Source organism: Cryptotermes secundus, unplaced genomic scaffold (assembly GCF_002891405.2).
Source record: "Cryptotermes secundus unplaced genomic scaffold, Csec_1.0 scaffold645, whole genome shotgun sequence".
Classification (NCBI taxonomy): domain Eukaryota; kingdom Metazoa; phylum Arthropoda; class Insecta; order Blattodea; family Kalotermitidae; genus Cryptotermes; species Cryptotermes secundus.
This window is the reverse complement of record NW_019723910.1, coordinates 197002-223925: the sequence shown is the minus strand read 5'-3', so window position 1 is coordinate 223925 and position 26924 is coordinate 197002. Positions and strand designations below refer to the sequence as shown.

Below are 26924 nucleotides of genomic sequence, written 5' to 3'. Positions count from 1 at the left end.
TGTCCTAATCCTTCTAGCCGCTCTATGGCCCTGAGGTCAACTCAGCCTCTAACAGAAAGAGTACCAGCAGTCTTTCTGGAGGTAAAGGCCTGCCGGGGCGTAAGGCTGACAACCTTGCCGCCATCTATGGGCCGACTGTCTATAAGATGTGGGAGCCTCGACTTCTCACACTCCTATGGGGCCTCACCGCCTGTCACAGAGATGATTTCATTTTTTTGTTGCTTTGAATTCTGCGCAAAATGTCTGTGGTGTTAAGAAAGATACAGTTAAATCACTGATCGTCATTTATTATGAGAAGAAGACAAAGTAGACGCTTACGCCATAATGTATTTAACTCAGAATTTCATTTTCACTGAATTAAAAGTACTGTGCTTAGAGATATAAGCTGTTTTCATTTGACTTTTCAATAAAGAGAATTTTGTGGTGCAATTAATTCATTTGTAACACTTTTTGACATATCAAGTATAATTAGAATGATCAAGTCAAGGAGGATGTGGTGGGCAGGTCATGTAGCACGAATGGGGGAGACGAGGAATGCGTATAGGATATTGGTGGGAAAGCCAGAAGGAAAGAGACCACAGGGAAGACCAAGGCGTAGGTGGGTGGACAATATTAGAATGGATCTTAGAGAGATAGGATGGGATGGTATGGATTGGATAAATCTGGCTCACGATAGGGACCAGTGGAGAGCTCTTGTGAACACGGTGATAAACCTTCGGGTTCCATAAAATGTTGAGAAATTCTTGAGTAGCTGCAGAATTGGCGGCTCCTCAAGAAGGGCTCAGCTCCATGAGTAAGTAAGTAAATTGTTTTCCTACCACAGGTATTACTGCAACAAAAACTGACCTAGCAAGTCTGATCAAGCGGTAACACTTTTAACTTGTATCCGGGACATTTTCATTTCGGAACTCGGATTGGATGCTGACTATCATGACTGAGATATTATTTTGTTTTCGTTAGTCCCTCCAGTAAAATTCCGCACCAGTACCATTAAATCTGCCAAGACTGGTTTATTTTACATTATTTCCAATTTACTATTCACTTCTGGCCATACCATTCGACACTACACAGTCTACTAATTGACAGCGCCGTTTTCTCTCTTTATTGCTAGTGCGGTGGGACTAAGTCCCTTGTACTGCGGCCACTTCTGGCCTATTGTACCAGCCCCAGATGATAGGTGAGGGTCATTGTGGAGAAACTGGTGGAATGAAGATTGGCAGGGGAAATCCAAGTACTCGGAGAGAACCTGCCCCAGCGCCACTTTGTCCACCACAAATCCCACTTGACCAGACCCGGGATCGAACCCGGGCCGCCGCGGTGTGAAGCCAGCGACTAACCGCTTGAGCTATGGCGCGGCCTGACAGTGTCGTTAATTAATCCATAAACAACAATCAGTAAAAGTTGCAAGTTTTTCGGAGATCTGTTACCATACATTACTTCATGAGCCTAAAGACATGGCGCTAGTGTCGCTCCTGTCTTACTAGTTCGCGCACCCGCCATGTTTCTTTTTTTGGCTGCTTGAGAAAAATTAAAAAGGTACGACGCTGGGGTGGCCTTCAATGACAAAACGTTCACACGAAGCTCCGTGAAAGCTTAGCTTAAAAGGTTAATTGGGAAAACAGACATACGCACAAGCACATACATACATACATATACAAAAGGAATGGTAATTTCACAAGGCTAATTTTACCTTTAACTCCTTAAAGCAGAATGGTTATTATATATTCCACCTGTTTTAACATTAAAAAGCTTAATTTTCCTACAGAGTGCATTCATTTTTCGTGTTATTCTCACAATGCGTAACCATTATTTTCCAGAACAGTATTAACATGTTAATTTTTCTAATCTACATAGTGTGTTTATTGTGAAGTAAGAATTTAATTTTTAAATGTTATTTACACGAGTTATCCTTCAAGGGGTTAAGGAAGGAGAGTCCTGTAGGCTAAAATCTTGGTTTGAGTCCTAATTATGCAAAAGGGAAAATATGTTCTTTCTTATTTCATCATTTATAATGTGTGTTCTTTAAATGACAAGCATCGAAGTACAAGTCGATTTTAAAAGAAGTAAGTAAAAGTAAAAGTACAAGTAAAGGTATCCCTGTAACAGGCCGTGGAGGCCCATAGGGTTGTGAGATGTTGAGGTTCCCAAATTTTCTAGACAATCAGCTCGCAGATGGCGGCAAGGTTGTCAGCCCTACGTGCCGTACGCCCCTTACCCCCAAGAACATTCCAAGAATATTCCTGGTACTCAGTTGTGTTAGAGGCTGAGTTGACCCCAGGACCATAGTGCTGCTGGAAGGGTTAGGTCAACTGAAGAAATCCAATGACCTCATCGGGACTTGAACCCGCGACCTTCCTGCTTGTAGCATACTGGCTCAACCAACTGCGCTACCGTGTGCCCTCCCCTCCCACATTTTAAAAGAAACTGCTACAAAATATAGCAATTATACATAACCTTTCAGTAATTGATGCAGACTGCAGGTTTCAATCTTTACATGTTAAATTCCACTTATGAAAAATGTGTTCTTTTGCTTGTAGATTCGTTTCACTGACTTTGCTATCACTGAATTAACTTAGAGAAAATGTGACTGGTATTTCTGATCCAGAAATCTCGTTCATTGTTCAGATCCTTCTCCTATGAACACATGAGATTTCTTCCTTTTTCAAATTGTCTCTTACTCCCTCTTAATTTCAATATCCCTGCATTCAGTTATGTTATGCCATTCTTCTTGGTGTATCAAAACTACATATGCGACTTTCTTCTGTTGTTCGATATTAAGTAGGGAACTGCAGCGTCTACATTTCCAATGTAGTCATGTCGGTTATAAAACATAAGAATTAGCATACTCTGTGTAGAAATGCAAATAATGCTAATGCGAGAAGCTTTCTCACACTGATCAAGTCTGGTTATGGCAGTAGATCCGAAGCAATATGGCTGCTAGTATAAGAAAGCGAAGGTATCTAGCAGGGCGGGTCATTGTTACTTGTGGTATCAGACGAAGCTGCAGCAGCTATGAGATCGCTCTTCTTACTGGTATGTACAGACATCAGCGTCTCGAGATTCTAAAGAAGTGTGCGTCAACTGTGAACACGGCATTCAGACTCGATACATATAGCGAGAGGCATACTGTGGGTTTGAACTCATTTCTAGCACAAATTACAGTTCATTTTATACTAGGAATTAAACGCCCTGTTAAGAAGTTTGAAGTGTTTACCGTGTAGGGTTGTGGAGTGCGTTGTCATGTTTTTAATAGAGCTATGCCTTATAATCTACATTTAGTGATTTTGTATTCTTGTCAGGTGAATATGAAACGTTATTCTTGTGTTTTTAATATAAGCGGACATCGGGGAAAGTATGAGCGTGAAATGTGGTACCTTAATATGACGGAAGAAACAAATTACAGGTGTCTGAAAGCAAAGTGCACGGGATCTAAGAATTATGAAGAGATTAATTTTTGATATTACACAGCGGTGGGCTTCGTGATTTATATAAGTCGCCTAGTATTGTTGCAACAGTGAAACCTAAAGGATATGATTAACGGGAAATGAAGATATGACGGAGGAGACAAGGAATTCGTGCAGAATTTTGGTAGGGGAACTTACTAAAAACGATCAATTGAAAGATACAGGAAATTAAATAACATTACGATGAATCTTACATAGATAAATTTTCAGAATGTATGTAGGACGAGCTTTCAATGGTAACCTTTGGTATTAGTATGGTCTCTTGCTTCCAGGTAGAGAGAGAGAGAGAGAGAGACAGTACCGTTAACTTCAAGTGGAGTTTTACAACGCAATACCAGATTTTCTGCCAATACTCTCGTTACTTACACCAAGTAACTTCGAGAGTTTTTGTCCTTCCATTAGATTTATATCATAAAATTGTGTGAGTGACTACTGACATAAAATTTTTGGTAAAAACGTTTTCTCAACTGAATATTGTTGGTTTATCAGAGTGTATATAACAGCGGACAGATGGCCAGCACAACAGGCATTGATAAATAATTCGCATGCTACTTCAACAAATATTTTATAGGAATTTCCAGCATGTATTACATTTAATAAATAACCAAAATTAGTTGTAATTGTATTTATCTTCAGTTAATTTAAAACAACATCATTTTTTCAAACGCTTTCTATGCTTCTTTACATGTTCTTTCATTGAAAATAGAATTCTCTTGCCATTTATTAGATGGGGCCTTTATATACCACACTACACCCAGGCAGAATAACACTGTATTTCAGTTCGAGTAACTATTCATCATATTAAAAATGTTTCAAATAAAAGCTGCAGAGAACGTAATGGGATGCATTTGTCTTCTGTGAAATGTAATAAATTGGATTTTTTATTCATTTGCAGTCGAAGTTCAAACTGACCGGTAGGCACCAAAATTATATTGCCTCTTTTAGCGTAGATTTCAATTTTGTATTTCATAGAAACAAAATCAGTGATGCACGTTCACGGACAACCGCCATCTGTTATTATAGATCGATGTTAACAGAAGTGCGCGTGCGTTAGACGGGATCAACCGGCACATCCTCGACCTTCAATTAGGGCTTCATCTCTGATTGAGCCCTTGACTCTACTAACATAATGAAATTTAGTCTCGGCTGTTGCAATAATAAGTTTTTATTCATTGAGTTGCAATGGATCACTGCGCATGAGTACTGAACTCAGTTTCATATAAAAAAAAAACACGACTTTTTGTTATTTGCAAACATTTTATGGAACGAACCCATAGTGGACAGATTATGGGCCCATTCATTCAGATGTAATTTTAGATACTACTGAATGGATTTCGATTAAATTTAATATTGGAGGGCCTATACTAAAAGGTGTCTGGCAAATTTTGTTTTGGAACTTACCAGCCAGTCATAACCCTTGTTTTATATGAAGCCCAAATGGGGTGTTGTGCGAAGTTACTTCATGTCGTCCACTCTTAACATGAAAACATAACATTTCGTAAAATATACCGCTTGTTGCAAACTCTCTCTTTTCATCGCGATTGGAATTAATATTACAAGTATGTACGTGTGTGTCCTATAATGGCGATTTTTAAACATGATCTTTCTGTTCTATGCGCATTATTTCTTCAATACTAAAGGTTGTCTTAATTATATTAAATCGCATGAATTACTGCATTTTAGCGGTTAGAGCCGAGATAGAACAAGAGATAAATTTTATAAACGAGTATACACCCACAGGAAGAAGTTTAATTTAGAACACTTAATAATTGAAATACATTTTGAAAACTAATTAATGCAAACTTTGTTTATTTAATTATAGTTTCATTTTGTTTTACTAACCAATAACCGTACACTCATGGATGTTGTAGCATTAGTGTAAAATAAAATAATGTAAAACGAAGTTTAACATGTTTATCCATTCTTAACTATCGAAATTTAATTTAACATTAGTTACAATCTATTCCAAGAAATCTATATCTCAGTCCACTTGTACTGTCCATGAAAAACTTGGAGCTAATATCGAACTACCAAGTTTTAAGTGGAGTCGTTGGGTTTACCGAGGTTCATAGCTCATCTTGGTTCCGGGTTTCGTTCTCGTGTTCCTAAAGAAAATGTAGAATATCAAAGAAACAACAGCAAAATGTTTTCTTGGACTTTTTATCACGAAATGCAAGCGGATCAGCCGAAGAAATTTACGTGAGACTTCGTACTTTCGACGTGCAATTTGTAGCCTTTCTATCATTGGGTACCTTCACTGGCAAAGGGAACTGAGAAGCGCCATTTTGAGGAGATGGACTTGTGTAATTGGGTACGGTTGTCCGAGGTTTATGGCAATAAAACAAAAACAGATATAATAATATAATAATAACACTGCCACGTGTAGGCTGATTATTAGAGGGGATTTGTATTGGATATGGAAATTATCTACCACTTTACACGCTCAACTCACAATTACAAGTTTACAGTTCAATGTTGCAAACACTAATGTCCTCAGTCTATTATAGTCTCCAATATCCGTATCCTGGCAACGGACTTTAACAGAGGAACTATTTCTTTTATTGCTAGTGGGGTGGGACTAAGTCCCTTGTACTGCGGCCACTTCTGGCCTATTGTACCAGCCCCAGATGATAGGTGAGGGTGATTGTGGAGCAATTGGTGGAATGAAGATTGGCAGGGGAAACCGAAGTACTCGGAGAAAACTTTCCCCAGCGCCACTTTGCCCACCACAAATCCCACTTGGCCAGACTCGGAATCGAACCCGCGCCGCCTAAGCGGGAAGCAAGCCACTGACCGCTTGAGCTATGACACGGCAAGCACAGGAACTATAAGACTCACTGAATTACACAATCAAAATATCGCGCTACTATAGCTCGTGTATATGCCGCCTCGACTACTTTACCCTACGGAAAATGCTCAAGGCACCCATTAAACAGGAAGCTGAGTGGATACCAGAAGTGGTCTGGATGCCCTGGTGAAGAGAATATGCCTGTTGATGACAGGAATCGAATCTGGTAGTCAACCCTGCCCTGATCACTATACTCGTATAGATGAGCTGTCTCGACTCCCCAATGTACAGATCCTGTGTTTAAAATATGGGGAAAAAAATAAGAAATTCCGAGAGTGAAAGTTGGGTTAGTAGTTCTTACAGAAAAGGAAATCTACACAAAACCTCAGTGAGGCAGTAGACACAATTGTAAAAAATACATAAGTGGAGGAGCCACCACTGGGTTTGTGTAAACATGCCCGAACCACAACGCAGTTAACGCAAGTTGCACATTACTACAGAACGCAACTGCCTTCATGAAGCAGGATCGGTAATTCTTAAGAATCTGAACCATTCAGCGAGTTAGACAAAATTGGAAAGAGTTTCGTATTCTGTGTTGTGACGACATGTAGTCCGGTAAAATTCAGCCGACATTTCACAGAAATGTCTTCAGGATCGAGGAGTAAACCAAACAAGAGACCAGCCTGCGTTTTGCCGTTTTCTTGTTTCGCTTAATTTTCGCCCCTGAAGGAAAAGGGGATATTTTTCACCGAAGTGTATGTTGACTTTCGCCGGACTACAAGGCGTTCAATTCCAGAAGATAGAATTTTCCTATTCACCGCTGTGAGAACCTCAAATCCAACGTAAATACGATTTTAATCAGAGATCACAAAAATACCCACAAACAATGTTAACGTGTCAGTAAATAAAAATATAATAAAGGCAAGAAATTCTGAAGTTTTCTCTGATAAATTTACTTCAGTGGTTTTCTGTAAGCCGTTAGTGGAAATTAAGCATTAAAACTGATCACTAAATATATAATTATTAATTTATAACTCTTTATATCCTGCCTATATAAAGGGAAACATTTTAAGGATTATAGGTGTTGTTCCTGTTCTTTGCTTGTTTTCTTACTAAATTTATTCTTCGATCCTGAAGATGGAAGCAATAATTCTTCCGAAACATAAGTAAAACTTCTATAATGCTACATGGCGCCACATCCCATGAGATCATAATCATATCTCACAATAAGGACACGCCGTAGTGACGATTCTGATTGCCTGTAGTTACAGCTGCTGATGGGAAAGGTTTAAATATGTTTATTTAACGTTTCGGTAATTGAATGTAATTGATGCAAATAGACGACCTAAAGACCTCACATCTGTGAATGAAAGAGAAAGGGAGTTGCTGACAGTGCAGACAGTTATGGGTTGCTACACCGGTCGGAGAGAGTCATGTCCTACTGGCACCAGAGAGAGAAACTGTTCGTGCGTAACCTTTGTATTATGTGCACTGAAGGACATTCATCCTCGAATTCTGGAGTAAACAGAAACGACTGTCAAATTCCTGTGATTCGGGAATGTAGTGATACACCTTCACGCACGTGAATAGCGGTAAATCGAATACGTTTTTCACCCCATAGATGTAATGTCAAAAATGAGGTTTACGCTCAAGAAGGCAAAAATTCGCATCAAATCTAATTACTCTGTTATGTTATTTTTAGCGTCCTGTTGCACTGACTTACGTCCATGATTTATTTTGACCGTCTANTCTGTCCGTCTTACAGTGCATACATTTATTCACCTTACTCTTCTCTCTTGCACTACATGTTTCAGCACAAAAGTGCCATCTTCAGGTGTTTTTCGATGTACGTCAAACTACTTCATTGCATGCCCTGTTGCACCCTGAAGTAGTTTGACGTACATAGAAAAGCACCTGAAGATGGCACTTTTGTGCTGAAACATGTAGTGCAAGAGAGAAGAGTAAGGTGAATAAATGTATGCACTGTAAGACGGACAGACTAATTACTCTGATCTAATATTATTATTTTGAAGTGGTGATGCATTCGAATATGTAAATACGGCATTAAATAATTATTTAAAAGTAAAAAGTACAGGCTTATTATTAATAATATAGGCATTAAATTTATTCTGGAGATAACAGAATGGGATCAAAATACGGAGAATAACATTTAATGGATATTAATTTAAGGAAATGGAAGGAGTAGCGTTATCAACAAGGTTTATTCTGATTTTCGGTCAACAATTATTGATTTTAGTCTTTTATTGTGTAGTTTTGTTATCACCTGACACTTCAAAACTTGTGTAATTTCCATGTTATTGAATGCAAATTGTATGAAACTTTCAAAGATCGTTCTACACACTTTAAATTTCTTTTTGTCCTTGGCAACGCTGAATTAACTAGTAAAATGGCGTCGTATACGATGGACCACGAAGTGTTTGTTTGCAAAATCCCTTAACATTTCTTGTGGCTGTTGTGTTGCTGTGAAGAGACAGTATCTCAGAGAGGTTTCTTCCAAGTTGCACCATCGACAGACACTATCTATCGGACTGTTGAACAGTTTAAAGAGATAAGAACTGTGTAACAAATGTTCGAATGGACGTAAATGTAGTGCATGTGTTAGTACAGAAGTTGTCAGTGCAGAACGGGAGACAACAACAAAAAGTAAAAAAAAAAAAAGTGTGGCATCCAGTATAACAGGTTGGGGTCTCAGTCAGCGCGGCAAGGAAAACCTGTCGTGATTACTTATCATTGTTTCTGTATAAAATGTAGCTAGGTCAGCCATTGTTGGAAAATAGAACAGAGGGGCGTTACGAATTTTCTAGGGAGTACGTAGCGCTATTGGAGGACAATCCGGATGTCTTGAATGCCACATGTTTCTCCGAAGAAGGTCGCTTCTACTCGGATCGTTGCATTAACAAGCAATTGCCCGATTTGGGCCCTCACAGAAACCAAGGAGTGCGGCTGTCAAGCCACTGTATCCAGAGAGAGTTATAGTATGGGGCCACTATAGAGCGTCGAGATATTCGATCCTGTGTTCACTGATGGTATGTCATTTCTGAGTGAGGAATTTGTCGCTTTCCTGATGCGATATGGCACTTAAATGAATTTAGTCTAGCTTCAAAAAGAACGTGCCCGACCTCACACAAGCAATGCTGTACTTCGCTTTCCTCATGACGTTTCCGAGGATATAGTACTGTCGAACAGAAATGCTTCGCCATTTGAAAGGGAATTTTCATGATCGCCAACCTCATTGGGCTTATTGCTTTCTGTGGGGAGTACGTTAAGGATGTAATGTTTCAGGGAAATCTTCGCGTAACTCCAAAACTGAAAACTGCCATCCAGTCAGAGACTGAATTCATGTATACCGAAAATCCAACCAAGATTCTGAACAATTTTACTCTTCCGCAAAAGAAGCTTCGTGATTTTCGTGGACGTCACAAGGAAAATGTTTTAGTAAAGAAATAAATTTCTCAAGGGTGCAGAAAGATCTATAAATATTTCACACAGTTTCGTTCAATAAAAATGATTTTATACAGGTTTTAAAATATCATATGACAAATGTAAAAAACATATTTTATATATAGAAGGATACTGAATCATATTAACTGTCCTTATCTTTCAAAGGACTTCTTTGAATTATCATATTAAGTACTATGTAAATATACAGCTATTCGAGGTTTCGATTGCCGATGAGGTAATTAGATCTTTCAGTTGACATAATCCTTCCAGCCGCACTATGGCCCTGCGGTCGACTCAGCCTCTAACAGAAATGAGTACCAAGAACCTTCCTAAGGGTAAAAGGAGGCCGGCCGGCGCGTAAGGCTGACAACCTTACCGCCATCTGTGAGCCGATTGTCTATAAAATGTGGAAGCCTCGACGTCTCACCCCCATATGGGCCTATATGGTCTGTTACAGGGATAGCTTTACCTTCATGATTTTCTTCAGAAAAGAGGAAGCAAAATAACTGAACGCTAAAGTCAGTTCCGTTGCGGTGAAGAAATATCCCGATATGAGATGTAGGCTTGTTTAGAAATACATGTCTTAGCCTTTTAGGTAAAATGGTAATTTATATTGTTCAATTTGAAAAAGAATCTTATCAATTAAATGTAAGATCATTATTAAAGTATTACTTATAACGACCTAAAATCCCTTCGATCAAAGCGGATTGATTCAGGAAGACAGTCGAAGAGACACAACGAAGGAGGTGCATCCACGAAATACCTCCGAACACTTTTAAAAAAGTAAGAAACAATAGTTCGTTGGGGTCATTAGGTGGTTCCTTCCTTCCCTTGGCGCTACAGCTCAGGGTGAGCTTTGGTTTTCTGAACAATCTGTCTCCATTGTTCTCTCTTCTTCATCTCTCCTCTCTATCCTTTCACTTTCCTTTACGGAGATTCCCATGTACTTGTACATTAATTACGTGGTTATCTGCAAAGACACTATAAATGTCTCCACCCTGTTCTATGTACTACACTAACTTTCACATAGGATGACATTGCGGCTGTACGTCGCCTCATTCACCCCACCTCAAACATGTAACAATCAAATAATTTATAGGATATACAGGAAATTTGTTTGAATCAGCGTGGTTCTGTTCATACTGTGTCATAAATGGGCTGTCGAACACATTTGACTTAAAATATAGAACGCCGTCCTCTTTTCTATCAAATGCTGACACTTTCAATCTCCTTGGTGGAGTCTCAAGTCTCTTTACAGGAAGAGATTTTACTCGCCTCGCGTTAAGAGTTTATGGGTGACGCCTGGGCAAGGCAGGGCGTTGTGTCTTGAAGTCAGGTTTTGTGATGACCTCTCTGGCATGAGGTATAGAAGAGTAGCTGCAGACCGAAGGTAAACAGGCTTATCGATTGCGCACATTTAGAAGAAGTTTTATAGCAAATTATGCCTGTCCCTAAATAAAACTATATAAATTTCTCTTGTAATAAGTCTGTTACCACAGTTACAAAAATTACTTTTAAAACTGGCTACTTCTTTCGTTTCTACTTGCTTTCTATCGACCAATGCGCAGATTGAGATGAACTCTGCCACGCCTTTTAGAACCTCACTAGATAAATACAGTACGATTTGTTCCCTTTCAGGGTATACAAATTTGAAATTTCAGATAACTAAATAACACCACAGAGCTGACACCTTCTCGAGAAGCAGTTAGTTGTGTAGCTACTCAAGAATTTCTCAACATTTTATGGAGCCTGAAGGTTCATTACCGTCTTCACAAGAGCCCTCCACTGGCCCCTATCTTGAACCAGTCCATGCCACCCTATTCTATCTCTCTACGATCAGTTTTAATATTACCCACCCACTTACGTCCTGTATTCCTCCTACTAGTCTCTTTCCTTTGCCCTTCCCACCTTCGTGCTACATGTCCTGCCCATCTCATCCTCCTTGACTTGACCAGTCTAATTACATTTGGCGAAGAGTACAAATTATGAAGCTCCTCATTATGCAGTTTTCTCGAACCTCCTGTCACTTACAAATATTCTCCTCAGCACCTTCTTCTCAAACGCTCTTAGTTTATGTTCCTCCCTTAATGTCAGAGAACAAGTTTCATGCAAAATTTTAGCTTTGCATGTTCTAATTTTTACGTTTTTAGACAGCAGACGAGAAGACAGAAGTTCTCGGTTGAATGTTAGCAAGCGTTATCCGAATTCAATCTCCTCTTAATTTACTCCTGAAACAAATTTTTACACTTCGTTGAAATCAGGAATGTTTTATTCTTTGATGCAAGGGAGCATTCTATATATTGAAACACAGATGGCATCGCATTTAAAATAAATTTCAATTTTAGTACTAATATTTGGCATATATTTCTTCTTTTTTTAAAAAAAATCGGAAATGAGGGGACATGTCAAGATTCCTTAGCCTTGCCTTTGGCCATGTTTTAATTAGTATTCCATCAGAGCTACCACCCTTACAGGTTACAGATAGTTGTAGGATTAGTAATTTATTCTCCGAGTCAAATAACAGAATTAGATCAGTTACCTGCATTTCAAATTTATATTTTATCTCTAATTTTCCATTTTAAACTTTCAAACACTGGATAGCAGTTGTGTTTCAGTAACATTTGTATCTGATATATTAGTAACACTGCGCTTTCTTTCAAATGACAAATTACAAGACTATCATAATTGGCGGTTTTTATATGCCCAAGGTAAAATGATAAAGCTATTCCTGTAACAGGCCGTGGAGACCCATAGGGTTGTGAGACGTCGAGACTCCCACATTTTCTAGACAATCGGCTCACAGTTGGCGATGAGGTTGTCAGCCTTAGGCGCCGGCCGCACTCATTTGTCTTAGAGGCTGAGTTGATCTCAGGGCCATAGCGCGGCTGCAAGGATTAGGTCGACTGAAAAATCCAATGACCTCATCGGGAATCGAACCCGTGACCTTCTGGCTTGTAGCATAGTGCCTCAACCAACTACGCTACCGCGTGCCCCGTATTTTCTTTTATATATGCCTATAGAAGAAAGAAACATCAGAATTTTTATCAAACCGTGAATTTAATGAGCTAAAAAACATTGAGTTATAAACTTTCCTCATCCCGTTAGAAACGTCTGAAAACAGTAGACTCTTTTTCATAACGGGAAACGAGTGGACCGATAGTAGAAGTAGAATGAGAGTAGAATTAGTGAAGGGGCATATTTGAGGGTACTTCTGTCATGACTTGCGAAGAATTTGACATATTTATTATAAGCCAAAGCAAGTAGTACACTTCTAAGTATGTCGAATAAACAAAAATACACTTAGAAGTAAAATGAAACTAAAAAGAAAGCTTTCATATCTTATCTATTACAGCCGAAACATGAAACTTAACATCACAAGAAAGAATATTTAATGAACAGACTAAAATACAAACAAATGGTACTACGATATATTGGCCAGTGGATAACAGAGAAAGCATATGACTGAAATTTAGATAATCATAATTAGACAACACAGGAATATCACGGAAAATTATTTATTTTAATTGTGTCATAATTATGTATTTTATGATATTACTATTATATTAGAGATGAGAAAACAAAACGAGCAGTCCAATATACTAAAACACTACCTTTGGATCAGAAGAACGAAAAAAAGGATATTTCATTCTGTGTACAATAACAGTGTACAGCGAAGCCTCAAGACTGATTGCTTATTCATTCAGTATAGGCCTATAATTTTGATTTCTCGTCAGTTTCAATAAGTACCAACTAAGAATGAACAGATGCATTAGAATTTAATATTTGCTTATTATAACGGAGGAGATTATAATAGCCTTAATCATCATATTCATAAACCCGTCTGCCGGCCTCTCCTGTTTTATTTTACCATGCTCTCAGAAACTAGACAGTAAAGCGTCAAGTGGTAGGAGTAAAGATAAATGATGAATGGGAGAGAATTTGGGTCGCTCGTGACCTAAATTGAAATACTGGTACTATCCCAACATTTGTTGAAAGGACTGGGTGGGGGGGGGGATACGAACATCTCATTCAGGAAGTCTGAGCACCTCCAAAATGCGAGGTTAGAGCTGTTTGGTTAACTTGCATGTTAAGTGTACACTGTACGCCTTGTATAAGCTTGTTTTACAGTAATGTTAATTTATTTCTTAAATTATGTAACAGACAATCCTTGAAGTCCGCTTTATTAATCAGCATCAAGTCTCTTGGCAAACGGCCAACAATGTTACCTGTGCCAAGAAAAATTAATTTCAAAGGCGTATAGGCGACCTGAGAGGAGTGAAAGTTTTATCAACTGCAAGAGATGTCTCGACTTGTATAAAACCAGAATGTTTATCCCATTCAGATGTCTCTCAACCGGCGGCCCGCGCACCCGCGCACGCTATCGCAGTATCCAAATTCAAGTACACAATAAATTACGCATATTCTGAAAAGTGGAAAAGTGACCATTTTTGGAACCACCTATTTCTTCGATTTTTGACTCCTTTCAATAACATGGCGGATGCGCGACTTGTGACATGGGAGCTGCATCATCGCCATTAAATATAGGAACGTGATACGATGTATGTACTATATTGTGACATGACGCCTGAAAGCTGGAATAGCGGAACAAGAGCGGAAGTCCACTGTTAGCCAACGGTTCGGTAAACACGTTCCTGAGGCAACAAACAGACACGGAGTAATCCATTTGCTAGGCAACGGTTCGGTAAGCACTTTCCCATGGCAACGGGAAAAAACAGAATAACACGAACTGCTCGAGGTGGTGATCTATATTTGGGTAGCCTGGTAGTTATAAAAGAGTCGTAAAAGGGAGTAAACAGCCAGTTGCAAAGTAACTCTGACTTTGTAAGGGAGTATCCCATGGAGGGCGAGGTCGAATACCTCCACCGTAGCCCAGCGAATCGTAGGAGGCAACAAAAAGGAAGTCTCGATTCTGAGACAGTAAAATATGGTCGCGAGTCTCAAGGGACTCGGACCCGAGAAATCCTGCGCTGGCGAAGGCCAGTAGCAATTGTAAATGACAGACCCGACCTCTCGACAGAGAGAACGCCCCAAATCAACAAACCCGCAACTGTCTGACAGTAATAAAATTTGGTCGTAAACCCCAGATAGGTGTTTTATTCAAAGAGAGACTGGCCGACGGACCGTCAGTTGTAACATAAGACTCGACTCGTAAGAGAGTTCAATGATTCAGTCGCAAGGAACTCTTCGGTCATCACAGTGGTCGAGAAGACACTCGTAGCCCAGCAAGGAATGGAGCGAGTCTTAAACAGTCATTGATTGTGAGCTGTATTAATTGATTTTAATTGTAAAGAAGTGCCAACAAATGCTATCATCCAATCCAGAACCCGTTATATTCGTCACGTAAACACCTCGTACGCGACAGTATCTTGGAAAACTAAGCGATTTTGTCATAAATTACAAAAAGGAACATGGCTGCCGTGCGAAGTCTGTTTTAGCTTTCAGTCCGACAGCGATAACTAATGAACCATTGAAGCTAAGCGTGTGATATTTTCTCTGGATTTATTTCTCCTTTATAGTGCATTTTATGACGATGTCAGCATCTTACACTGTATAGAGTTAGGTAGTAGGATGTTAGTGAGTGTTGAATGGGGCGAGATGTGGAAGAAAAAAATCATAGATTAATATGAGGCATTATTTCACGGAAATTTCCTGGGGTTACTGGAAAAAAACACGTAACACTTCAGAATAATCGGTTTCCCGGGGCAGATTCAAACTGGACACCTCATGAATATAAACCAGAAGAACTCCCGTTTGATCCAACCTACAAGGTAAAACTTGGTGTGGAGATGAATAACAAACATGCGTACAAGTACAAATTATGTGTGAAATAATATTTAGAAGTAAACAATTACACGCATGGACACGGTGGAACTGAGAAACACTGAGACGTTAGGTTTTGTTAATTATTCTACGAAATTCTTATTTTCTTACGTGAATACTTGACAAGATAAGTAAAAAAATAGGTGAATACATTATGATGCCTAAAAATAAAGAGAAGTGAATGCAACTTTCACATGATAAACGAAGTGTCATACACCGATTTCCGTAAAAGAAACTCAGAAACATTTGTAAAAGTTCCTTTCAAGACCCTAGTAAAGTGATCCTTAAAACGAAATAATGTGAATGAGTTTTAAACTTAACGGAACGCGTATAAAAAGAGTAAATGTCATCAAAACCTGTAAAAGAACAGAAATAAAGCATATACATTAAACTTATGAGCCGAGATAGCGTAGTAGGTATAGCGACTGCCTACGGGCTGGACGACCGAGAGGTCGGAGTTCGAGTCCCGGTAGGGTCAAGAATTTTCTCTTCTCAACGTCATTCAGACCGGCTCTGGGAACCACCCAACCTCTTATCCAATGGGTACCGGGGGCTCTTTCCTCGAGGGGGGGGGGAAAGCGGCCGGGGCGTGAAGCTGACCACTCACCTCCAACTAGTGCTGAAGTCAAGAAAATGTGGATCTATATACCCACTCTCCCATACGCCTTCATGGCATAATGCTTAATTAGTTAAGCACAGAGACAACTTTACCTTACCTTTTACATAGAAATTAATGTAGACTCTAAAATCAAATGACCATAAAATGAATCAAACTAAACCAAGAACAACATGGATCAACATAAGTATGAGGGCCTATCACACCAAGTTTCAACGAGATCGGTCCCATAGACTCAGGGTCGTTGCATAGATAGCTGGGCCGACACAAAGTGATTTTCGGAAACGAATATAGAAACTATACGTGACACAGAAATTGAAATTTGACTTGTAACTACTAAGCAGCAACGATTCTCATAATTCTGTAGCTACTACATTTGGTTTGTTCTGATTCATAATTAATTCTGGAACAACAAATCCTTCAGATATTCGGCAAGGCCAGACTACACAGCACTTCACGAGAAATTGTGCACATACATCCACGCACTGAACAAGGTTTGAACGCATATTCCCACTGTTCGAGAGACCCACCACGAACAGAATGGCCATGGGATGAGCGCCATGATTTGTTCATAGACTGCAAGTTCATGAGATGAAACAAACAGCCTTCAAGCAAAAGAAAGATTCCAGGCATGACATGAATACATGGCCAGTTTCTGGATTGTCCTCAGAACATTACAGATGGTGCCATCAAACTCATGGGTGAACTAAGGCATTTGCGACCTGGAGTCCCTGAGTTATGGGACTCTGTGCGAGCAGGCATGCAACTTGTCTAACATGAGAGGGTGGAGAGCCCCTAAGGATTTTAGGTGCAACAATATTTTCTGTTCTGTCTCTCCATTGGTTCTAATGAATGATTAAGCATCTAACACATACCCACAGCACAAAACATTTTTCAGTGTTCTAGAGCCCTGCAAACTCTTAAACCAATTCTGTTACAACTTTACTGTTTACTGTAGAGTTATCTACATATTACAGTAATCCAAGAAATTCATTATCATCTTAGAAGTCCTTGCATGCAACAAAGAAACTAAGATGATGTTGGCACAAAATGTTAGGAGTAGCAACAGATGTTAAACTTAACATATAGATTAAAACACAGTTAATTCTGTCAGGCAGTGGTTGTTGGTTGTCAATGTCATGCAACGCGNTTAATGGTGATGGGACGGATAAATAAAAGTGTTTGGAAAGGACTGCGGTAGAAGTGACGGAATGAGACAGACGTATGACAATTTACATAACAAGCGAAGAGTGTCGCCACCGAATATTCGATGAGCATTACACTAGTTTAATATAATACACCACAATGCGATTATGAAGCATAATAAAAACTTAATTTTGTAATAAAAACATATCAGGCATTTCAAGTGTGGGTTGAATGAACTCCCCTTACCATCTCTTTTCACAACAAACAAGACTGCCACAGTAAGAGAGGACAATCTGATGTCCTTGCAGGTAATACTTTGCGGGTGTGTCCTTGCACAGTATGAAGACGATCTTGGAAGTGCCTTGCCACAAAGGGCCATCATTCCTGGAGCTGTCCCTGTTCCTGCAGGTCGACCACAGTTTCGTCCTAGGATTCAAGGGACACAAGGAAGAGCTTTACAAGGTCCTGTTGGATCTGAGGTACCACCACCTTTGAGAATTCGTCGCCCTGGTGCACCAGGACGAGGCGGAAGGCTACAGCAACAAGGGTATCCATCCACTCTGAGCAGTGGAGAACCACAGATATCCAGAAGTACTCCATCACCATTAGGACCCACCCTTCCCTTACCTGCCATTCTAGCCCAAGCACGTCCGCTTCCACCCCTGAGTACAATAGCCCCTCGACCCATACAGGAAGACCCAATTGAAGATGAATCGGAAATAGATCTGGATGCCGAGAGTCAACCTGTTTCAATCCCAAGTTCAACTCCCTTCTCAGCTAGCCTGCCATCACGTCCACAGAATCTCCAGCCTGCTGTGTTCCGTCCAACAAAACCAGCATTCAGGCCTGAAAGGCCACTTGCAAATGCATCTCCAATAGATGAAGATATTCCAGTTTCTAGTCGCCAGCAACTCAGACATCCAGTTGAGGACCTGCCAGTGCCTACCCGTCAGCAATTCATTCAACCTGCCGGAGATATAATACATGCACGCCAGCAGTTTCGCCAACAAGTAAGCATCTGGAGACCATTCATTATTCGTTAAAATAATGTGTAACATGTTTTGTCTCAGACATTTTTATTTAAATTAAATGCAGATCATTCCTAAGAAAGATGTAATATTTCCTCATTTTACTTTATGTAATTAGTTGTAGCCACGCTTTCAAGGTTCCAGAATTATCCCACTTGATTCACCATCATCTTTCCCTCACTACCCCACACTTCCAAATATAACATTATTATTAAAATCAGCACATTATGATATAATATATGATACACAGAACACAATGTATGCATTTTTATGTCTGCTTTAAATTAATTACTAATATTTTGGAACTAAATCATGGTGCATTTTGAGTGTAAGAAAGTTCCCTAATTAACTACATTCAGGAGATATATTTTCGGTCTGGTCTAAATCTGTAATCAATCTAGAAATCATTTCAGACAGTGCAGGTTCTTTTTAAGTGCATCCAACTTACAGGAATATATGGGAGGATATTATGCTGAATTAAAAAAGTATATTATGAGGGTGGGCTGGTTTTATCAGGTTTGGGATAGGTTCAAGTACTGGAATCTTTGTGAGCAAAATAATATACTATATAAGGTAGAGAAATTCTTGAACAGATGTGTGATTATCAGCTTCTCAAGAAGGAATGTGTCCACAGAATTAAATATCCCAACAGCCTTTAGTAGTGCTTTAAATTGCATCATAATAAACTCAACTAAAGTCAAGCCAAGTATAAATAAACATCATCCAATTAAGGAATGTTTCTCATTTATAGTCAAGACCAATACCTGCCGAGTCTCAGAATACAAAAGCACCTCCACAGCAGTACAATGCAAGACAACAACAGATCACAAGACAACCACCTCCACAGCAAGAGTTCAGCAAGCCACAGCGTGCAAAGAAACCAGTAGCTCAGGTATGAAGAACTGTAAGACAAGTCTTGTTGCTTCAAATGAGGAAAACAATTGTCCACCGCAGTACCAAATTCAAAACCTGTCAAGTAAGAGAGTCTAAAAAATGCAGGGATTTCATGGCATTATATTTTCTAAAGTATTAATGAAAAACAGTTTATTTTTTCTTCAGACTGAAAGTCAGTAAGTGAACAATCCAACAGTCTCTATTGTTGAACATTTTTTCAGTAATTCCTCAAACACTGAAAAACAAGTGTATATATTTTTCAGAACATGTTACCCACAGGTGTATTTTAAGACATGGAGAAGAAGTGAAATATTAGAATTCCATCCTCAGTAACGGGTTGGAAGTTTTTGTGAAAATTACAGCATGATTCAAAATCAGTTGGATTTCTTACACAGCCTGTACTCTCTAAATACAATAATGTAAACCTTTTATCAAAATTAAAGAGAATGCAGCAATTTCAAGTTTCAGTTAACATCTTTTGGTTTATTTCTGCCAGCTTCTCACATGTAACATGCAAAGGCTCCATGTTTCTTAGTGGTCTTTCACAGAGAGCACTTCTTGATTACCATCAGTCAGCATCAAAATTGTCTTGCTGATTACTGTCCTGTTTTCCCAAAATCTTAAAACACATGTATGTATGTCATGCTTAGAAACATACCTCCCAACTTCCTGACGGGTTACTCTTTTAAAGAAGCATTTGTTCTTGGTGAAAAGCTCAACATTATCAGAACAGTGGATTGTCCACCTGTTCATCATGAAAATTCAACAGTATCTTGACATCACACCTTTATCAATGAAATTCTGATGTATTTATGACTGTGGTTTTCACAGATTATCAGGCGTTACCGTGAAGATAACCCTGATGGCAGCATCACATGGGGTTATGAAAATGATGACGGAAGTTTCAAAGAAGAAACCATCGGTGTCGACTGTGTTGTAAGGGGCAAATATGGTTACACTGACCCCGATGGTCTGCGAAGAGAGTACACATATAACAGTGGCATACCCTGTGATAAAGAAGAAGAAGAGAGGAGGAAAGAGAGTAGCGAAGGTTTCGTAGACTATCAGAATAACCAATACGTACTGCCAAATGGTGATGCTGTTAATCTAGAGTCTGTTGTCAAAAACAAAGCAAGAAAACCAGCAGTTCAGTACAGAAACTGAAACCTCTATAAACATAATTTAAAACTGCAGTGTAGATTATGGATATTGTGAAATGAAAGCAAATACAAACCAATACATGTTGTGAAATAAGACTTTAAACACAAAAGACAATCACAGTAATTATCCCTGTTCTTGTGCTACCCTTTTGTACAAGTCTTACTGACAAATTGACAGCCTATTATGGTAATATCTATCCAAACAACCTAGGGCAGAATGAAATGCTACAGAACATGTTCAGACTGAGTTCAGTCCATATTTTAGGTCATGTAGTCCTCACTAATTTCCAAATACAGTAATTCTTACATTACACATGTACTGCTGCTACAGATGAAATAACAGCTGAAACACCAGTATAGCAACTTTACGCAGACATCACTAGTTTTCATATATTTTCTTCTTTTAAGTTCATAAAATGAAAAATCTGTAATATTCATACGCCCATATTTCTCTGAAATCACTTGATAAGAGTTTAATTAAATTTAGTACTAAGTAATGTACACTAAAATATAATTTTCTCCCTAATTTTTATATTAAAAATATATAATTCATGTTTTCAATGGATTCTGATAGCCTGCTAGATTGCTGTTATTCACTTATAACAAAATTTGTGTAACATTCCTTCAATAACCCAGTGTTCTCCCCAAGGTCAGTATTCCTGTGAGCACAGGTAAACAAATATCACCAAAAAACATACACTGAACTGGCTTTTGTATAAAAGATGTGAAATTATGTACATGTTATCTTATCAAATGATGTATCAAAATAGACTTAAAACCATATGTCAGTTACAGAAACTACACGATATTAGCACAAGATGACAAATATGTATTAAACGGCCTTTTATATATTGTATAAGGTTAATATCCAACAACACACATTACATTAAATATTCCTTTTAATTAAACTGATAATTTACGACTTATTATTTTCTCCAGCACTATTTGAGGCATGGCAAAGAGCTATACAGCTATGTTCAGTGATGAGGCCACTTTTCATGTTCTGGGACATGTTCATCGGTACAACATAAGAACATGGTCTAATGAAAGCCTTCACGATTTTGTTGAACATAAGCATGATAGCCCTAAAGTTAATGTGTGGTGTGCGCTTACCAGAGATCAGGTGATTAGCCTGTACTTCTTTGTGGAATGCACTGTGACTTCACACAATCAATTTGACATGTTGGAACTGTTTGCAGTGCCCCAAATTGATGACAACAATGTGATCTTTCGGCAATATGGTGCTCCAGTGCACTATGCCAACATTGTTATGTAATTTCTTGATGAGATATTTCCATGGTGCCAGATTGGGAGGGACAGATGGAATTAATGACCCCCACATTCCCGAGACCTGACCTCTGGATTTTTATTTCTGGGAGCATGTGAAGCGAATCGTCCACAGTGTTTGTATCCACAACATGCAGCACTTGAAACAGCGAATAAGGGAAGTGGTGCTGCACCTGTCACTCCTGATATTCTAGGATGAGTGGCAGGAAAGGGAATACTGCTTAGACATTTGCAGAGCCATCACTGGAGCCCACACATGAAAAAAAAAAAAAAAACTCTTTTGAGTTGTTCTTTAATTTATGTAAGAGACACACTGGGATGATCAAATCAAGGAAGATGATGTAGGAAAAGTATTTGTCATAAGGAATACAAAATTTTAGTCTGGATATCTGATGGGAAGTGGCCACTTCAGGAGGCCCAGACATATATGAAAGGATAATATTAAAACAAATCTTAAAGAAATGTTGCAAGGATTTATCTAGCTAAGAATGAGATGTTACAAACATAGTGATGAACCTTCAGGTTGTGTACAAATTTGAGAACTTCTGGAATAGCTAAACAATTTTTAGATTCACAATGACCGTGTTACATGGAGTTATTATGTAGCAACTTTTCTCTACTTCTCCCATTCTTTTTACCTTAAATGCATAATATGTGCGCACTTCTTGAAGTAATCTGCCATCAGTACACAACTCAACCCTGCTTGGAGACAGTCACACCTTGGAATGATCATCCCCAGAGAGACCTGTCACAGATGAAAGGAGTTTCTTGCCACCGTGCCTCCTGATACAATATCCACTGTCCTGTATATCAGAATTTTCAAACTGAAACACTTCATGTGGTTTTGTGGAAAGTTCACACTATACCACTTCTTTTAAAAGACAGGGTACAGGATGAATCATGCAAACGATACTTTTGCTGGGTATATTCAATATTGTACAAAACCAATGACAGAAAATCAAAACTGAAATTCACAGGCATGGATTTTAAGACCATGTATTTTGAATGCTTACACATGAAGTTTCACCTTAAAGAATATCTATGGAAAAAGTGACAATTATGCATCATAACTTGTAAGCTTCTTATATAGAATCACATGTGATTACTGAAGTCCATATTTACATGTTGGTACATAACATTTCCATTTCTTCTGAAATATCTCATCTTCATCAGCCAAACTGCTGTAACAATTAATTCATTATTCAACAGATATTCAAAGTACATATTCACATATTTTACTGTTAAGTCTTTGAGAAGATCAATAAAGCACACTGATAATCAAACAATTACATACAATCTTACGAAAAATTCCACACCAGTACTATTTGAATGAGAGTGAAGCATCAGCACGGGAAATACCAAAAAAAAATGAATGTATCAACTCATATTTACCCACCGCGGCGGCCCGGGTTTGATTCCGGGTCTGGTCAAGTGGGATTTGTGGTGGACAAAATGGCACTGGGGCAGGTTTTCTCCGAGTACTTCAGTTTCCCCTGCCAATCTTCATTCCACCAATTTCTCCACAATCACCCTCACCTATCATCTGGGGCTGGTACAACAGGCCAAAAGTGGCCGCAGTACAAGGGACTTTGTCCCACCCAACTAGCAATAAAAGAAAATCATATTTATATGAGGACAATGAATCCATGAAAGCTAGTCTAAAACTCTTTTGAGTTGTTCTACAATCAGAATCTTTAAAATTTACAATCAGAATCAATTTGAATTCTTCTTTTCATAATTTTCATTTTATGATAAAAATTTCTGTCAAGTGAAATATCAATATCAATGGCCCTAATTGGCTACTTCCTCGGTATATGAATAACAGTCTTTTGAAAAGCTCTGCCTTCTGGGATATCATGCCATGTAGCCCACTGAAATCGAATCACCCTTTTGGAGGAATAAGTCGCTTTCATCTTCAGGGTCAAAGTGTAAGCCAAGCAAGAAACCAGCTTTACTTACTTCCTGCTTCATGTTGGTTTCTTGCTTCCCTTACACTTCAACCCTGAAGAAGATGACAGGTTCCTCCAAAATGTTAACTGACCTTGACAGGAGTAGATGGCATTACATCCGAGAACACAGAACTATCCATAAGTACCATTGCGAGAGCCTCAAATCCTACACGGACACTCTTCTGTCTTCAAATAGTGCATAGGGAAAACATTTCAATAAATACACCAGTCAGTTTCACAAGTCTTACCAGCAGTTCAGTATGGCCGTCTTCTCATCATTGGCATTACGCGATTTGGTGGAGTAATGGAAATGTCCATGTAATCACCAATACAAAACCTGGAATGCAAAAGCAATTTCAAAGTTAAAACACCTATAAATGTTATATCTGCATAAACAACAGACTTCTGCCATTCATCAGCCATATGCATTAATCTGATATGCTTTCAGAATTTAGCAATTTAATATTAAATCGCTTCATTCAGTCAATTCCTGTAGTTCCTTCTGGATCACGGGGCATCCATGAAACTCCTCCATCTGCTCCTATTGGGCTGCCAGTCTTTTTACTTCATTCCATGTTTTGCCTGCATCTCTGGCTTCTTCCTCCAAGTGAATTAATCACTTACATAACATTAAGTTTCATAATGCTCTATTCAATTTACCTTGCCTGTGCCAAAGTTTTACCATCATCAGAACCTCTTTGTCCAGAGCATGTTGTTCCTATCTCTCTCATTCTATATCCAGGGCTCCTCACATCTGGGAAAACTAAGGAGAAATCAAAGTAGGTCCCTTTTCTTCTGGCCTCTGGATTTACTTCCTTAACCAAACTGGTAATTTCACGGAGTGTTGCATCCATCCTGAAGAAAAACAGTTTTGAATTCATATACATATATACAAACAGAGGAAAAGGGTATTCTTTAAAAAAAAAAAAGTAATGGTATCCCTCTAACAGGCTGTGGAGGCCCATAGGTTGAGGTTCCCACATTTTCTAGACAATCGGCTCATGGATGGCGGCAAGGTTGTCAGTCCTACACACTGGCCACCCTTTACTCCCAAGAATATTCCTGGGTACTCATTTCTGTTAGAGGCTGAGTCGACCCCAGGGCCATAGTGCTGCTGGAAGGATTAGGTCAACTGAAAAAATCCAAGGACCTCAATGGGATTTGAACCTGCGACCTTCTGGCTTGTAGCATAGTGCCTCAACCAACTACTTCCAAAATTCAATGTATCCCTGTCAAAATGATGTAGCTGATACCAACAATAACCTTTCCTTCTTTTATATCAAAACATATTATTTTAGGATGCAATATTGTCACCATTACACTTCCTGGTAATTACTGGAATAATAAGTCATCCCATGTACCAAAGTTAATTGAACAGATCAAATTAGATGTCTGGCCTTACATGGTTTTACCCCTTGGGGCCATCCTCAGATGCATGACGATACAACAAAATTAGCTTATGCTTGTAGATCCTAAAATACAGTTCACAGTCACATGTTACAAAATTTTATAAAAAAAGTATCTCTTAAAAGTTTTTACAGTAAATGTATAGTTCAATAGGTCTTATCTTCGCATCTCCATATCTTCTGTCCTTTGTGTGGATGTTTGGTTCTTTGCATTAAACGTCTGATTATTCTGTTCTTCGTGTGTGTACTTGACAAGTGCTTTGGGCTAGATGACTCACACTAAAAGGGACGGCAGGGAAATACAACCAGAAAGGGGGAAGTCATAAGCACTGTAACTCCCACCATCCATGGGACATCTTTCCCTAGACTCCATATAATATTTATTATAGCAAGAATTATATAACATGCATATTCGGCCAGTAAAGATACAGAGTTTCAAAACATACATGCTAATAACGACAATATGATATCCATACAAACACCACATATAAGTCATATAAAATAAAGGTATCACTTTATCATGATTCACTTGGTGTAAAAACACACAGTTAAAATGTTAACAAATGAATATGTGCTTCTGTGCTATTTCAAGAAATGAAAATGTCAGTACAGAATATTTCAACTTAAACATTTTACTCTGCACACATATCAGTATTTTATTGTCTGCCTGCAAATTACAAGACAGTATATATTTGTATGGTCTTACCAGGTATAAATCTGTAATTCATTGGCAGGAACATTGCCTCTACTGTAGTCTATCATATTATGATGACGCCCTGTACTGCAGAACACACGTAACAAGAGGGGACAAGTCTGGGAAAAATAAATATACTGGAATGTAATCTTTCATTTAAAACTGTAATGTCAGTGCAAAATTAGCACGATTTTGAAAATACACAAATTAAATAGACATTTGTACAAATGTTTCCTATAATATCATAAACCAACAGAGTGTCATTCGTATAATTTCGTACATTTATTAAACATACCATCAAATATTTCAGAAAATGTACTATACTATTGGTACAAAAATGCACATTAATAAACTACTTAAAACTTCCATAGAAAATTCAACCCTGTAATTTCCAACCACCTACCACACGAAATTGCAAATAAATCCTGCAAAAATGTTTCATGTCAATCAACTGTCTCTGTAGGGCATATCCTGAAATGGTACTGCGTTTGTATTTTGATGGTCGAGGTGAAGGGCCAGTAATGCCAAACCGGTATGCCTTCATGTTTGTATTTACGTCTCATCCAACTCCAAACAAAGAGTATCAAAAATTTACCTTGAACACTTTCATGTTAAACGTTCCGTCATAACCACTCAAATATAACTTACTTTTTCGCGATCAACTGGTTTCTCAGGTTCAGATTTATCTTCTACTATCATGGATTCAATTGGAGCTGTCGCCATCTTTGCAAATGATAGCCAGATCCGGAACTGCCGTATGGGCACATATGCGTGCATGCACATGCGCCTCTAAGCTGTTAGTATCGATAGTGAACGTTAGGGGCCATTAGTATCGCGTCAATAACGCCATTGTATATATTATTTCATATTATTGCACGTTCTGTCAGCTTCCATCAGCGCTCCTATAACGCTTTTGGAAAGTTAGCCTAGCGTATATGTCGGTAACAGTCGGTAAGATGGTTAACTACTATTCCGTAACATGCCTCCCATTCAATATCAACAAACAACAATAACATTAATAGTACAATCATTCAGGCACAACTAACTTCATGGAGCTGAGCCCTTTTTGAGAAGCCTCCAGTTGTGCATCTACTCAAGAATTTCCAAATATTTTATGGATCCCAAAGGTTCAATACCGTCTTCATAAGAGCTCTCCACTAGTCCCTATCCTGAGCCAGATCAGTCCAAT

The 26924-nt window shown here is 38.7% G+C and overlaps 2 protein-coding genes across 3 annotated transcripts; one reads left to right on the top strand and one right to left on the bottom strand.

The window, feature by feature from the left end:
* The first annotated feature begins 2950 nt into the window (after positions 1-2950).
* LOC111862104 (proline-rich receptor-like protein kinase PERK10) lies at positions 2951-20707 on the top strand. Its single transcript, XM_023847224.2, has 4 exons — positions 2951-3033; positions 17626-18327; positions 19097-19237; positions 20071-20707. The coding sequence occupies exons 1-4, from the start codon at positions 3013-3015 to the stop codon at positions 20401-20403; spliced, it is 1197 nt and encodes a 398-aa protein (XP_023702992.1). The 5' UTR covers positions 2951-3012; the 3' UTR covers positions 20404-20707.
* Positions 20708-22139: 1432 nt separating this feature from the next.
* LOC111862118 (histone deacetylase complex subunit SAP18) lies at positions 22140-26504 on the bottom strand. Of its 2 annotated transcripts, none has more exons than XM_023847257.2 (5): positions 26384-26504; positions 25748-25854; positions 24296-24490; positions 23884-23972; positions 22140-22864 (listed from the first exon to the last, which is right to left on the bottom strand). In XM_023847257.2, the coding sequence occupies exons 1-4, from the start codon at positions 26456-26458 to the stop codon at positions 23891-23893; spliced, it is 459 nt and encodes a 152-aa protein (XP_023703025.1). In that variant the 5' UTR covers positions 26459-26504; the 3' UTR covers positions 22140-22864; positions 23884-23890. The 2 variants fall into 2 exon arrangements, with proteins under 2 accessions (XP_023703025.1, XP_023703022.1); XM_023847254.2 differs by having other exon boundaries at positions 22140-22867; positions 26384-26503.
* Between the last annotated feature and the right edge of the window lie 420 nt (positions 26505-26924).